Genomic DNA, 13,572 nt, shown 5'->3' on the forward strand with positions numbered 1-13,572 from the left:
ATACCTGAAGAAGGACAGATAATATCAAATTATACTGTGGGCTCAGATGGATTACCCATTTGTATAGGTGCAGGAGATCATTGCCTAAATATAAAATCACAGGGTTGGTTATTTACTATACAAAATGCATCATATTACCTTATTTTATACATATTACAGGGGTGAACCTTTCAGACTGATGTATGCCTACTTTATATGTTCATGATTGGTCCTGTGTTCTGGAATGAATCCAGGCGTCCCCAAACTATGGCCCGCGGGCCGCATGTGGCCCCCTGAGGCCATTTATCCGCCCCCCCCCCCCACCGCACTCCCGGAAGGGGCACCTCTTTCATTGGTGGTCAGTGAGAGGAGCACTGTATGTGGCGGCCCTCCAACGGTCTGAGGGACAGTGAACTGTAAATTGTTCCTTTTATACATGTCTCAATTCCTCTATTAATTATAATCAATCTGTTGATTTTGTGTATATACTTAAAGCTAGATCAGGAGTCTGGATCCCTGTTCAGATGCATATACAATGGCAAAACTCGCCTGAAATGTATTCAATAGATAAGATTCTTAAAAAGATATATGACACTTTTAGACAAAAAATGAAACTGCTTTAGTATACTTTTATTAAGTAATATTGCTGATGGGTTATTTGAGCTAAACCCTGTTAAACATTTAATGGTATTAGGAGCTTTTACAATAAGCACATTAATTGTCATTGCTGTTTTATGTTTTTGTATTTGCTTAGTTTGGAGAAAAAGCAAAAGTGACTTGTGTCATTCTGAAGGACAAGCCTCTTTGTATACCATAATGTTGCAGAATGAGTTAAAGAAAAAGCAGGGAGATGTTGGAGGAAAGCCAATGTACCAAGTGAATTTCTGTTCCCATCCTGAGGAAGTGGAAGTCGAGACCAAGCATACATGACTGAAGGCAGTTGCATGTCCAGGTAAGGCCTCAAAGACACAATGCAAGGCCTTGCTGGAGCCTTCTGCAGGTCACGAATCAGACAGCAGATGATGTGGTCTTATGTCTCAGAAAGGCCAAGAGCAATCCAATCAGTTTTGCAAAACTAAATAAGAAAATTGGACAATATGTTCTGCTTGTTAGTTTCTCATCATGATGTCATGCTTCTGCTTAATAAATTGGATAGCTGATCTCTCCAAGGAACCTCAATCCTGGAGAGATTGGGGTCCTCCACTTACAGTATTGCTGCTGCCTCATTCCTTTGTGGATCCTCTTCATGAAACCCTGAAAAAAACAACACACTTGCCCCTACCAGGATCCACCCAGCAACCTCCATCTGGGGCTGTTGCTCAAATCAATTGAGCCATCCTCACAACCTGGGGTAACACTTGAACCAAATAAGTCATTGACTGCAAAAGAGGAACAGACAGAGGCAATTTTCCTAGCCTCCATCTCTCCTCCATCTTTCTTTTTCCTCGGGGCCAGGGAACCTTGCCGGGCGGGATGTGCGCTCTGTATTCAATAAAGCCATATGCTATTCCACACTTTGCAGCTCTGGCCCGTTCCTTTCTTCTCAGCAGGGAAAAATACCTTACATTTTGGTGCCGAAACCCAGGAAGGAGTTAGAAGTCCACAAGGACTGCTCCTTTCCCCTCCCCTCCGAGAAAGAACCAGGATCTCCGACTTACACCCACTTCGGCGCAAGGTGCGGTAAGTCCCCTGCCTCCAGCATTCCTCTCGGTTCTTTCTTCTGAGACTCCCTGTCTGAAACCGTAGCTACGTCAGGGAAGTCTTTTCCATCCGTCTGAGTGAGCGTGTGCTTGTGGAGACCTCCCCAAGCACATCCACTTTCATCCATGGCTAGACCTTGAGTTTTTAGGACGCTAATGCTCAAGTCTGACCACTCCGAGAACTGAGGTCGGCTGTTGGGGCACAGGAATCTCCCTCTCTAAGGAAGAAGAAACTGTTCTTCTTCTACGCTGTGGCCAGGCCACAGAACCCACTCAATTAGCCTCCTGAAGGGACTTTCGGTGTTAACACCCTCACCAATTTAACTATCGCCAAAAAAGCTGGGAACTGATTGGAGATCTCTTACATACACGGCTTCTAATTATTTGTGCACCTGTCCTTAATCTCTGTGCCGTCTGTTCCACCGCGCAGGCCTTTTTCTGGCCAGAGAAACCTCACCTAAAACCTCCACTCCTAATCTTTCCTTCTCCGCGGACTCCCAACTCTCTCTCCCCTCCCTTCGCAAAAACCTGTTTCTTATTTGCCATCTACTCCAAATTCTTTCTCCTCCCCTGCTGGAAAAAAAAAAAAAAAAGAGGAACAGAGGGAGGAGTAGAAGAAGGGAAAGAGAAGCAGATGGTCATTTCTAATGTGTGCTGTGACCAGGAAATGAATGAGGGATGTTTGTACTCCAGGCTGATGCTCTATCCACTAAGCAAACTGGCCTGGGCCTATTTCTAGGGAATAGTTGTGTATGGCGTGCATATGTGACTTTCTTTAGCAGATGTTCTTGCATATTTTTCTTCAGAATGTGCTCTTGCTGATGTCAGGCACCCTGTCCTGTTTCTTGTTTATCAGGCCATCTGGGTCTGATTCCTCCAAGCAGAATGTCATGGGGGAAATTGATAAAAAAAAAACTAATATTATGTGCACTGCCTCAGTTGGGCCCACTATGCAAACTTAATGTCACAAAACACACACTAATACTTAAGCATCTGATCCTGATGCTATCGGAAGTCTCAGCTCTGCTATTTTAGCAGTGTGGCTAGAGTCAACCTGTATTTGTTCTGACTCTAGTTTATAACAAACAATAGGGAACATCTTGAGGACATCACAGAAATGCAATTACGAGCATTCCTGAGACAATGTGGGTTTTGTTCCAGAGTAACCAAGTAAATAATGTCAATAAATCTTGTCATACAGCCTGACCAGGCAGTGGCACAGTAGATAGAGTGTTGGACTGGGATGTGGAGGACCCAGGTTTGAGACCCCAAGGTCGCCAGCTTGAGTGCGGGATCATCTGGCTTAAGCAAAAAGCTCACCAGCTAGGACCCAAGGTTGCAGGCTCGAGCAAGGGGTTACTCAGTCTGCTGTAGCCCCACGGTCAAGGCACATATGAGAAAGCAATCAATGAACAACTAAGGTGTTGCAACAAAAAACTGATAATTGATGCTTCTCATCTCTCTCTGTTCCTGTCTGTCCCTATCTATCCCTCTCTCCGACTCTCTGTCTCTGAAAAAAAACAACAAAAACAACTAGTCATACTAATTTGTTGGTTCCCTAGTGGATATAAAATTTATGGTCATATGGTACAGTATTATAGTCTACTAAGCGAGCCTAAGCATTATGTCAAACATAATAATGTACATAGTTTGATTAAAATACTTATTTCTAAAAAATGCAAACCATCATCTGAGCCTTCACTGAGTTACAGTCATGTTGCAGGTGGAGGGTCTTGCCATCATGTTTATGAAAACGTGTTATCTGTGAAGGTCAACTGAGCACATCTCAATCAAACTATGCATATCCACATTGGAGAATCTGGAACATTTTACTAAATAATTGACCTAGTTACACCAACATACATATGACAAATATAACACAATAATGTAGGACATTTGAAATAAATATGCTAAGATATATAATGTAAACATAAAATGGTTTAGCACATATCACAAGAAAAAAGTAAATTTTTGAAAGTAGGGAAAATTCAGTTTTAAAATATAATTACTTTTGTTACTGTGAAAATGTCAATCATTCAACTGCAGACATTAGGACACATGGCACCCTATTTATTCGACTCAGTTTCAGAGTGTCAGCCTGGCATGTTGATGTTGCTGGTTTGATTCCCAAGCAGGGCACACAGGAGAAGCACCCATCTGCTTTTACACCCCCCCCCCCTTGCTTCTCTCTCCCTCTCTCACTCCTGCAGCCATGGCTCAAATAGAGTGAGTTGGACCCATGAGGAATGCTCCATCGCAACTTCTCGGGCACGAAGAAGAGTTCAGTTGCTGAGCAATGGAGCAATGCCCCAAATGAAAAAAAGTATCGCCCCTTACTGAAATTGCCAGGTGGATTCTGGTCAGGCAGGATCCAGGAGTCAGTCTCTTTGTCTCCCCTTCTCTCACTGAAAAAAAAATACATAGCCCTTTGAAACTTTTCAAAAATGACTTCTTTCACCAATACTGGCAGTCCTTGTAAACAAGAAAAAATGTCATGTGTTCCCAAAACCAACTGATGTTGCGACACCTACCAACACTTCAAATTTATCTCTGAGTCTCTTAAAACTCATGGCATCCAGGCTCCACATGAGGACCAGAGAATCACGCAGTATATCCTAGGAGGATATGGGCAAAAGTGAAAATTTGGCAAAAGCTGATTTCAGTACAACACTGTACCTTCAAAGGCAGAGAAAGTTTGAGACTAATGTAAAAGCTGTTGTCAACTTTATGCCCTGGAGCCAAAATCTACTTATAACCTAAATAACACAGTAAATAAAACATCCAAAATTAAAGAGTACTTGAACAAAAGGGCCTTCCTTATTTTACAATACAATAGAACATGGCTATGGTATTTCTTGCATTGGTGACTTCCTCATTGAAAATATTCATCACAGGTATTTAGGAAAACCAGGTCCCTGAAAAGGCAGTCCATCTGCAAGCTGCCAGCTGAATGCAGATGATGTTCTCTCAGGTCAACCCTGAGTCAGGTCCCGTCACAACTTATCAGAGTTAAAGAAATGCAGATTCTCTAACAGCTCACACTACCTACAATTTCTTCCAACAAATTAAGAGAAAAAAATCAACTTCTCTAAGACATTAGGATAGTGGCTGATGTAAAAAGTGGATACCTGCTAGATGGTACAGGTGAAGTAACTTTGGCCACAGAAATTTGCAGATATAAATCTGGCAAGAGTCCTGGATACCTTAGACAGTACAACATAGACACACATGCTTCCTCCCTAAGTGAAACCTATCGAAACTCTCCATATGATTGACATTTGGGTGCATATAATTAAAATTAGGTAAATGGAGCCTCAGAGTTACCTACACAGTTGTTAACACTTATTTAAAAACTGTACATTTCCAATATATCTATGACTGTCCTCTAATGTGAATTTTCATGTGCTTAGACAGCTGAGAATTGAAAGGAAAAGATTTCCCACACTCACTGCACTCGTAAGGCCTTTCTCCAGTGTGAATTCTCTGATGATATTGAAGGCCAGTGCTACTGGAAAAAGATTTTCCACATTGACTGCACTCAAAAGGCCTTTCTCCAGTGTGAACTCTCTGATGATAATGAAGGTTAGACTTCCTGATAAAAGATTTCCCACATTCATGACACTCATAAGGCCTTTCTCCAGTGTGAATTCTCTGATGACGATGCAAAGCAATTTTTGTGATAAAGGATTTCTTACATTCACTGCACTCATAGGGCCTTTCTCCTGTGTGAACTACCTGATGATATCGAAGGCCACTACTACTGGAAAAAGATTTTCCACATTCACTGCACTTATAAGGCCTTTCTCCTGTGTGAATTCTCTGATGATAACAAAGACTACTGCGATTAGAAAAAGATTTTCCACATTCACTGCACTCATAAGGCCTTTCTCCTGTGTGAACTTTCTGATGATAATGAAGTTTAGATTTTATGGTAAAAGACTTCCCGCATTCATTGCACCCATAAGGCCTTTCTCCTGTGTGAACTCTCTGATGAATATGAAGGTCCCAATTCCTGAAAAAAGATTTCCCACATTCACAGCACTCATAAGGCCTTTTTCCAGTGTGAACTTTCTGATGATAAAGAAGTTTCGAGTTTACGGTAAAAGATTTCCCACATTCATTGCACTCATAAGGCCTTTCTCCTGTGTGAACTCTCTGATGAATATGAAGGATCCAATTCCTAAAAAATGATTTCCCACATTCACTGCACTTATAAGGTCTTTCTCCAGTATGAACTCTCTGATGACGATGAAAGTCATTCTTACTGATAAAAGATTTTCCACATTCATTGCACTCATAAGGCCTTTCTCCACTGTGAAATCTCTGATGATAACGAAGGTAAGTGCTACTGGAAAAGGATTTACCACAATCACTGCATCCATAAGTTCTCTTTCCATTGTGAATACTCTGATGATAATGAAGGCCAGAGACTGATGTAAAATATTTCTTACATTCATGACACACAAAACCCTCTCTTACATTATGAACACCATGGTCCTGAAAAAGTGTTTTGTTGTACCCAATGGCTTTCTTACATTTTTTCCTGTTGTAATAATTTTTTCTTCTTTGAGAAGTCACCCAAGATGTAGACATTTCATTTGACCTGTCCCTGGTGTGAACATCTGGCTGTTGAAGATGTCCAGAGCTGGTAAGGATGCACTGACCAACCTCCCCACAAGTAGGTTTCTGGGACACGTCAAAATTGCCCTTCACAAGTGAGACGCTGTGCACACCTCTTCTGAAAGGCTTCTTTTTCACGTGCTGAGCCTGGCTCTGAACATACTCTGAATTGAAATAAAATTCTTTTGAACATGCCCCACAACTCAACAGTTTCTGGCTCTTTTGTGTTCCCTGCTGATCAATTAAGAAGAAAATGTCTCTCAAGACTGCTCCACAACTTTCACATGGGTGGCTCTTCTGGGAAGACAAAGCTATATTAGGATTCTTTGCCTGTGACACTCTTATAGAAATGATCTCTTCAATATGTTCCTCCACATCTTCTGTTCCACAGCAGCAACCTGACCAATAACAACAAAAAACCCTGGTGAAACACATGTTGAGCTTATAAGCAGAGAGTAACCTCATCACAAATGTCCATCTGTCATAGTTAGGCATTATTCTATAGGATTATTTTCAAGACAAGTGAGTTAGACCCTGAGTAAATGGCTGTTATGAACTCCCTGACCTAAATAGTCAGCAAAGTTTGAAGATCTCAGGAACAAAAACACAAAGATATAAGTGTAAGATAAAACACAAAATATAAAGGCAGGGTGACTGACCAGGCAGTGGTGAAGTGGAAAGAGTGTTGGCTTGTGATACACAGAACCCACATGCAAAACTTTGAGGTCACTGGCTTGATTGTGAGCTCATCCATCAAGTGGGGGCTCACCAGCTTCAGTGCGCAGTCACAGGCCTGAGCCCAAAGTCAATGGCTTGAAGCAGAGGTAACTGTCTTGAGCAAGGGGTCACCTGCTCAGCTAAAACTCCCTGGTGAAGGCACATTATGAAAAAGCAATCAATGAACAACTAAGGAGACAAAGGAGCTACAGTGAAGAATTGATGCTTTGCATCTCTCTCCCTTCCTGTATGTCTTTCCCTATCTGGTCCTCTTTCTTTCTCTGTCACAAAAAAGAAAGACTTCAAAATAAATAATTTTAAAGACCTTACCAAGCTACATATAGAAACAAAATTAAAAAAAAATTAAGTGGACAGACATAGAGACAGAGAGAATGAGATAGAAAGAAGAGAGATGAGAAGCATTGACTCGAACTTGCAGACTTTTTTTATTGATTGCTTTTTCGTATGTGACTTGATGGGGGGCTGCAGCTGAGCCAGTGACCTTTTACTCAAGCCAGTGACCTTGGACTCAATTCAGTGACCATGAGGTCCTGTCTATGATCCCACACACAATCCATTGACCCTGTGCTCAGGGTGGTGAGCCCACCATCAAGCTGGATGAGCCTGTAGTCAAGATGGTACCCTCAGGGTTTTAAACATGCATCCTCTGCATCCCAGTCCAACACTCTATCCATTGTGCCACCACTTGTCAGGCTTGACTTTTATTTGTGGTTTATTTTTTGAAAATGAGAGTCAGTTTATTAAAGCTAGAGACAGTGAAGCAAAAATGAAGATCCCTGGAAAAAGAATCAGAGTAACCCAAAGTCCAGCTGCTGCTTTCCATTGGCCCCTGGATGTAAGTCTCATTTAGTCTCTAAGAGATGAAAATAGAAAAAGCAAAGTGCAAGACTGAGTAAAAAGGGGTGCAGCATGCTCAAGTAGTGCACCAGGAGAGTCAGGGTCTTACCCAGTGAGGATATAAATGCAAAGTTCTCCAACATCACTTCCAGGTACAGGCATTTCTGAGCCTCATCAAGGAGGCACCATTCTTCCCTGGAGAAGTACACAGCAACATCCTCAAAAGTCACATCAACCTGCCAGAAGTAATACAAATGAATCCAGAACAGTCTCTCTGAGAAACCACAATTATACTACATAGAAATCTTACCCATACATCTGACCAGGTGGTGGCACAGTGGATAAAACATCGGCCTGAAACACAGACCACCCAAATTAGAAACCCTGAGGTTACTGGCTTGAGTACAGGCTCATCCAGCTTAAGCGTGGGGTCGTTGGCTTGAGCGTGAGATCATAGACATGATTCATGAACACTGGCATGAGCCCAGAGGTCACTGGCTTGAAGCCCAAGGTCGCTGGCTTGACCCCTGGTTGCTGGCTTGAACGAGGGGTCACATGCTCTTCTGTAGCCCCCTGGTCATTAACAGCACTACCCAAGTGCACAAAAGGGCTACCACTCTTCTATGTCTCCATGCCCAGACACTCCCCAAATATCCAGGACTATCTGTTCAGCTGCCAACTTGATGTCTCAACTCACTGTTCTTTCAAACTTATGAAACTGTTAACAAAAAAACAAACAAACAAAAAAAAATCTTATAATATTGACAAAGAAAATTAAGTTAAGTTCCCAGTACAGTTGATGTATCCTCCAACATTCTGGCTCCTAAAACCAAGAACCCTTGGGTGATCTTCAACTCCTCCTTTTTTCTCCAACAGCTGCAAATATGAAACTCTACTACATTCTTATTTTTAAAATGAACCAATAGGCTAACTGTTGCTGGTACGGTGGATAGAGCATCGTTGACCAGGGACGCTGAGGTCTGAAGTTTTAAACTCCGAGTTCACAGCTTGAGCGCTGGCTCATCTACTAGAGCACAGTCACACTAAATGAGTGCAGGGTCCTGGCTTGAGCTTGGTATCACTGGCATGATCTCATGGTCACTGAATTGAAGCTCAAGGGCATTAGCTTGAGCCCCAGTTCACTGATTGAGCAAGGGTTCAATGGCTGTCTTGGCACCTCCCAGCCAAAGCACTCATATAAAAAGTAATCAATGAACTAGTAAAATCCTGCAACAATGAGTTGACCCTTCACATCTCTCTCCCTTCCTCTCTCCCTCTGATTCTCTCTGTATAAATAAATAATACGTGGGGAAAAACATAACTCAACATTTCTTTCTACTTCCATGGTCACAAGTCTAGTGAAGAAGCACTGCTCTGGATTACAACAAAACTCACCTAGTCCTGGGCTCCTTGCCACCTCTCTTAACCCACAATATGTCTACACTATGCAGGTACAGGAAGACTCTTTTTTTTTTTTTCTTTTTTTTTAATTATTTTTATTTATTCATTTTAGAGAAGAGAGACAGAGAGAGAGAGAGAGAGAGAGAGAGAGAAGGGGGGAGGAGCAGGAAGCATCAACTCCCATATGTGCCTTGACCAGGCAAGCCCAGGGTTTTGAACCAGCAACCTCAGCGTTCCAGGTCGACGCTTGGTCCACTGGACCACCACAGGTCAGGGCAAGACTCTTAAACCCAGGAAAGACTAACTCCTTCATCCCGTGCAAAGTCCCCATTATCTTTACAACAGAAGACTACATTATCATTGGGTGATTGTCAAGTCTGAGTTTTGATTCCAGAATCCTATTTTAAATACAAAGAATAAAGACCTGTGGTACCTACTTTTAGCTCTGTGGCTTCTCCAAGCATTCCCACATGCAAGTGTTGTTCCCTGAATAACCTTTCATAACTTATTATATTTGCTGCCAGGGTAGACCAAAACAATAAGGGTGGGCCATATACTAAACCTGACAATTTCAGTGGAAGCCTGCATAGCACCTTACAAGCTTGGAGGCTGAAAATAACTATAAAGAATGACTGAAATTAAAACTTTCATGATATGTAGTCATATCCTAAGCCAGTATCTTCCCTGAAAATAGCACATTTTTACCTTAACTGAGGCTGTCTATTGTCTTTTTGATAACAGATCTTTGGAATGCCAGGATAATTTCCTTTTCCCTGATCCCTCATGACACAAACATGGAAACAGAGGAAGACCACAAAACTCTTTACTGTTATTTTATGTTAAGTAACTGTTAACTAACATATACTCCCCCAATGTAAAAGAAGTATGTATTTTCACTTGTTATAGAACTTAATAGATTTTCCTGTTTTACTCTGTTCCCCCTCCATAATCTATCACCAATATATTTCAGGTAAACTTTGTACAACTTCCTACTTTGATTCTGATAAAATATGTATCAAAATTGCGCTTTTCTGGAGCATTTTCTAGCACTGTTGATATTTCCTTTTTTGGCAATTGTAGTCTCTATGGCTAAAATAAACGTTTTTATAAATTTGATGCACTTTTGAAAATTTCTTATATTGACACCAGAAACCAAAGCATCCAGATGTTACCTCCGGCCAGCACTCAGGAAATGAGGATTCAAGATATCCTGAGGGTCCCCATATTTAAGAGTCAAATAAATACTTAAGGAAGAGTCTGGAGACACTATAAGGTAGTGTCACCACCAGGGAGAGACTGTGACATGCTGTCCTTTCTTTTCTAGTTTACAGAGTTGTTACAAAAAACATAAAATCAAATTAATGTAAAAAGGAAAGTGATTTAGGTGTAACCAGCTTATGCCATTCTGAGAGAACTTCATATTTTAACTGAGTACCAATACCATGTGGGAATTAGGTTAACTATATTTTACATCAGGGGTTGGGAACCTATGGCTCACAAGCCAGATGTGGCTCTTTTGATGGCTGCATCTGGCTCGCAGACAAATCTTTAATAAAAAAAATGTTAAAATATAAAACATTCTCATGTATTACAATCCATTCATTTCCTACCGCTCATGTTCATGGTTGCAGGTGGCTGGGGCCAATCACAGCTGTCCTCTGGGACAACACCAAATTTTTATTGGATAATGCGAATGCATAAGAGTCGTTGTACTGCCTGACCAGGTGGTGGTGCAGTGGATAGAGCGTTGGACTGGGATGCAGAAGGACCCAGGTTCGAGACCCCGAGGTCGCCAGCTTGAGCGCGGGCTCATCTGGCTTGAGCAAAGAGCTCACCAGCTTGGACCCAAGATCCCTGGCTCCAGCAGGGGGTTACTCGGTCTGCTGAAGGCCTGCGGTCAAGGCACATGTGAGAAAGCAATCAATGAATAACTAAGAAGCTGCAACGCGCAACGAGAAACTGATGATTGATGCTTCTCATCTCTCTCCGTTCCTGTCTGTCTGTCCCTGTCTATCTCTGCCTCTGTAAAAAAAAAAAAAAAAAGAGTCATTGTATGGCTCTCACGGAATTACATTTTAAAATATGTGGCGTTCATGGCTTTCAGCCAAAAAGGTTCCCGACACCTGCTTTATATAAAAGCCCCCTAATTAAGGCCCAATTACCAAAATGTAACTGGGTTATTCTTTTCTCTGGTAACTCTGTCTGTCAACCTTATGAAGCCCACATATGACATGTTTGAGGTGGATAATGCAACTCAATGACATGAACTGTGGCCAAACCAGATATAAGTAGCAAGGATGAAGATCAAGTCAGTTTCCTGAGACACCCACACACCAACTCAGACTCTACAAGACCCACGACAACCATCTGGTAACTGCCACAAAGCTCTGTGCCTCTCCAAGAAATTCTTTCGGGACCCCACTGAAGGGAGCACCTAGACTTAGCCATCCACTAGTCTTCACCATGAGTGAATTAAAATCTATGTTATTAGGCTTACTATGAGTATCTTTACCTATTCAATTGAATTCTAATTACTTTCATTTTACATTGTGAACTACCTAACAAACCCACCTATAAATTAATTGTAACTAACTAAATAGTTTAGCAAGACAAGAGTGGTCTTTTCAACTTCAGATCTTGTAGGAAGTCGCATACAACCACACTTTACCCCAGATACGCAGGTCCCTTTCTATCCCCACCCAGCCCTGAAGTCTGGTTACTTCCTCTGTGACGCAGACCTCAGCGCAGCCTCTGACCAGCTCTGTGACCTTCCACAAGGAGGTCCTGTCCTCACCCCCCCCCCCCATTACAGTCTGTTTCTCTCAGCAGGATTTAAAGTTATTTTAAAGTTAATAAACGCATAACACAGGCTCTGACCCTTTCTGTTCACAACCTTCCACGGCTCCAAGGACTCTAAGAATCAGGTACAATCCTCAGCCTCTCAGTGATGATGTGACTGCACCTCAGACTGTTTCACGCAGACAGAAGAGAAATCGGTGCCTGACCTGTGGTGGCGCAGTGGGATAAAGCATAGACCTGGAACACTGAAGTTGCTGGTTCGAAACCTTGGGCTTGCCTGGTCAAGGCACATATGGGAGTTGATGCTTCCTGCTCCTCCCCCTTCTCTCTCTCTCTTCCTTCTCTCTAAAAATCAATCAATAAATTTTTTTTTTTTTAAAAGATGAGAAATCGCAGTCTTCCGGGTCTCTCCCGGGTCCGCGGTACATCAGCATGTCACCTTTTCCAGCCCCGTCACAATGGGTGTCACCCACGAGGGACTCACGATCCGGGACCTTGGGGCCTGGGCTGCAGGACGTGACTGGCCCCCGCCCTGGGGCTACGGGTTTGGAGGGGTGAGGCGGAGAGGGTCCGGGACGCTCACCTCAGCCGGGCGCCTCAGCGCGGCCGCCGCCATCGCACTCTGGGGGCGGAGCAGGAGCAGCGGGCGAGGAGGCAGCCCCGTCCCGCGGTCTCTGTCCGAACCAGCGCGCGTCACCCGGTTGTCGTCACGGAGCCTCACTTGCCACGGGAACTTCACTTTTTCGCCTTTTGCGTCTAATCCCACCATCACTGGTAGCTCTGACGCTGTGAGATTCCATTGAGAAGAGGAAATGCCGGGAAGTAAAGCAACGGAAGTCCCGCCCCATATACTACTGCCAACCCGGATATGAGCTTTCTGGGGAGTGTAGTTCCTACAGTACTAGCCTCCTGGAAATGAGCATTCTGAGTAATATAGTTCCTACAATAGTACACAACTGCAAATGAGTATTCTGGGTTATGTAGTTCTTAAAGTCCAAAAGGAGATTCTCTAATTCCTTAGCCTACTACAGGAGTGGATTTGGGAAAATGTTTAACTGGTGGGATTCAACTAATTTAACTACTAGTTCTCTACTCTAATGAACGTTTTCAGTATTAAAAAAAATACAACAAACGGTAGTTTATTATTTCATGCATTTAATACTTAAATGAGAACAATAAAAGAGGTACACAAAACTAGATTGTTATGTTTTTAAATATTAATGAATAAATATTAAATAATACCTGACAAAAATACAATAAAACTGTTAAGACATTTGCATATTGCTTCCTCTTCTCTCTCTCTCTTTTTTTCTGCGACAGAAGGAGACAGAGAATGGAAAAGATAGGTACAGAAAGACAAGAAGAAAGAGATGAGAAGCATCAAATTTTATTGTGGTATCTTATTGTTCATTCACTGCTTTCTCATATATTCTTTGACCAATGGCCTCCAGCAGAGCTAATAAACCCTTGCTCAAGCCAGCAGCCTTGCACTCAAGCC

At 42.4% G+C, this 13,572-nt stretch overlaps 1 protein-coding gene across 1 annotated transcript; it reads right to left on the reverse strand.

Moving 5' to 3' along the window:
- Nucleotides 1-588: 588 nt before the first annotated feature.
- On the reverse strand, nucleotides 589-12,875 carry LOC136399450 (zinc finger protein 211-like). The gene is made up of 3 exons (XM_066374617.1): nucleotides 12,658-12,875; nucleotides 7,984-8,110; nucleotides 589-6,697 (listed from the first exon to the last, which is right to left on the reverse strand). Exons 1-3 carry the CDS (start codon nucleotides 12,841-12,843, stop codon nucleotides 5,052-5,054), a joined length of 1,959 nt encoding a protein of 652 aa, XP_066230714.1. The 5' UTR covers nucleotides 12,844-12,875; the 3' UTR covers nucleotides 589-5,051.
- Between the last annotated feature and the right edge of the window lie 697 nt (nucleotides 12,876-13,572).

This window comes from Saccopteryx leptura, chromosome 3 (genome assembly GCF_036850995.1).
Source record: "Saccopteryx leptura isolate mSacLep1 chromosome 3, mSacLep1_pri_phased_curated, whole genome shotgun sequence".
In the NCBI taxonomy this organism is placed as follows: Eukaryota; Metazoa; Chordata; class Mammalia; order Chiroptera; family Emballonuridae; genus Saccopteryx; species Saccopteryx leptura.

Coding starts and splice junctions, on each gene's coding strand:
- LOC136399450 (XM_066374617.1), bottom strand. CDS start 12,843: ATGGTGGGATTAGACGCAAAAGGCGAAAAAGTGAAGTTCCCGTGGCAA. Junction 8,111..12,657: donor CGCTGAGGCGCCCGGCTGAG/GTGAGCGTCCCG, acceptor TACTTCTGGCAG/GTTGATGTGACTTTTGAGGA. Junction 6,698..7,983: donor TGCATTTATATCCTCACTGG/GTAAGACCCTGA, acceptor GTTATTGGTCAG/GTTGCTGCTGTGGAACAGAA.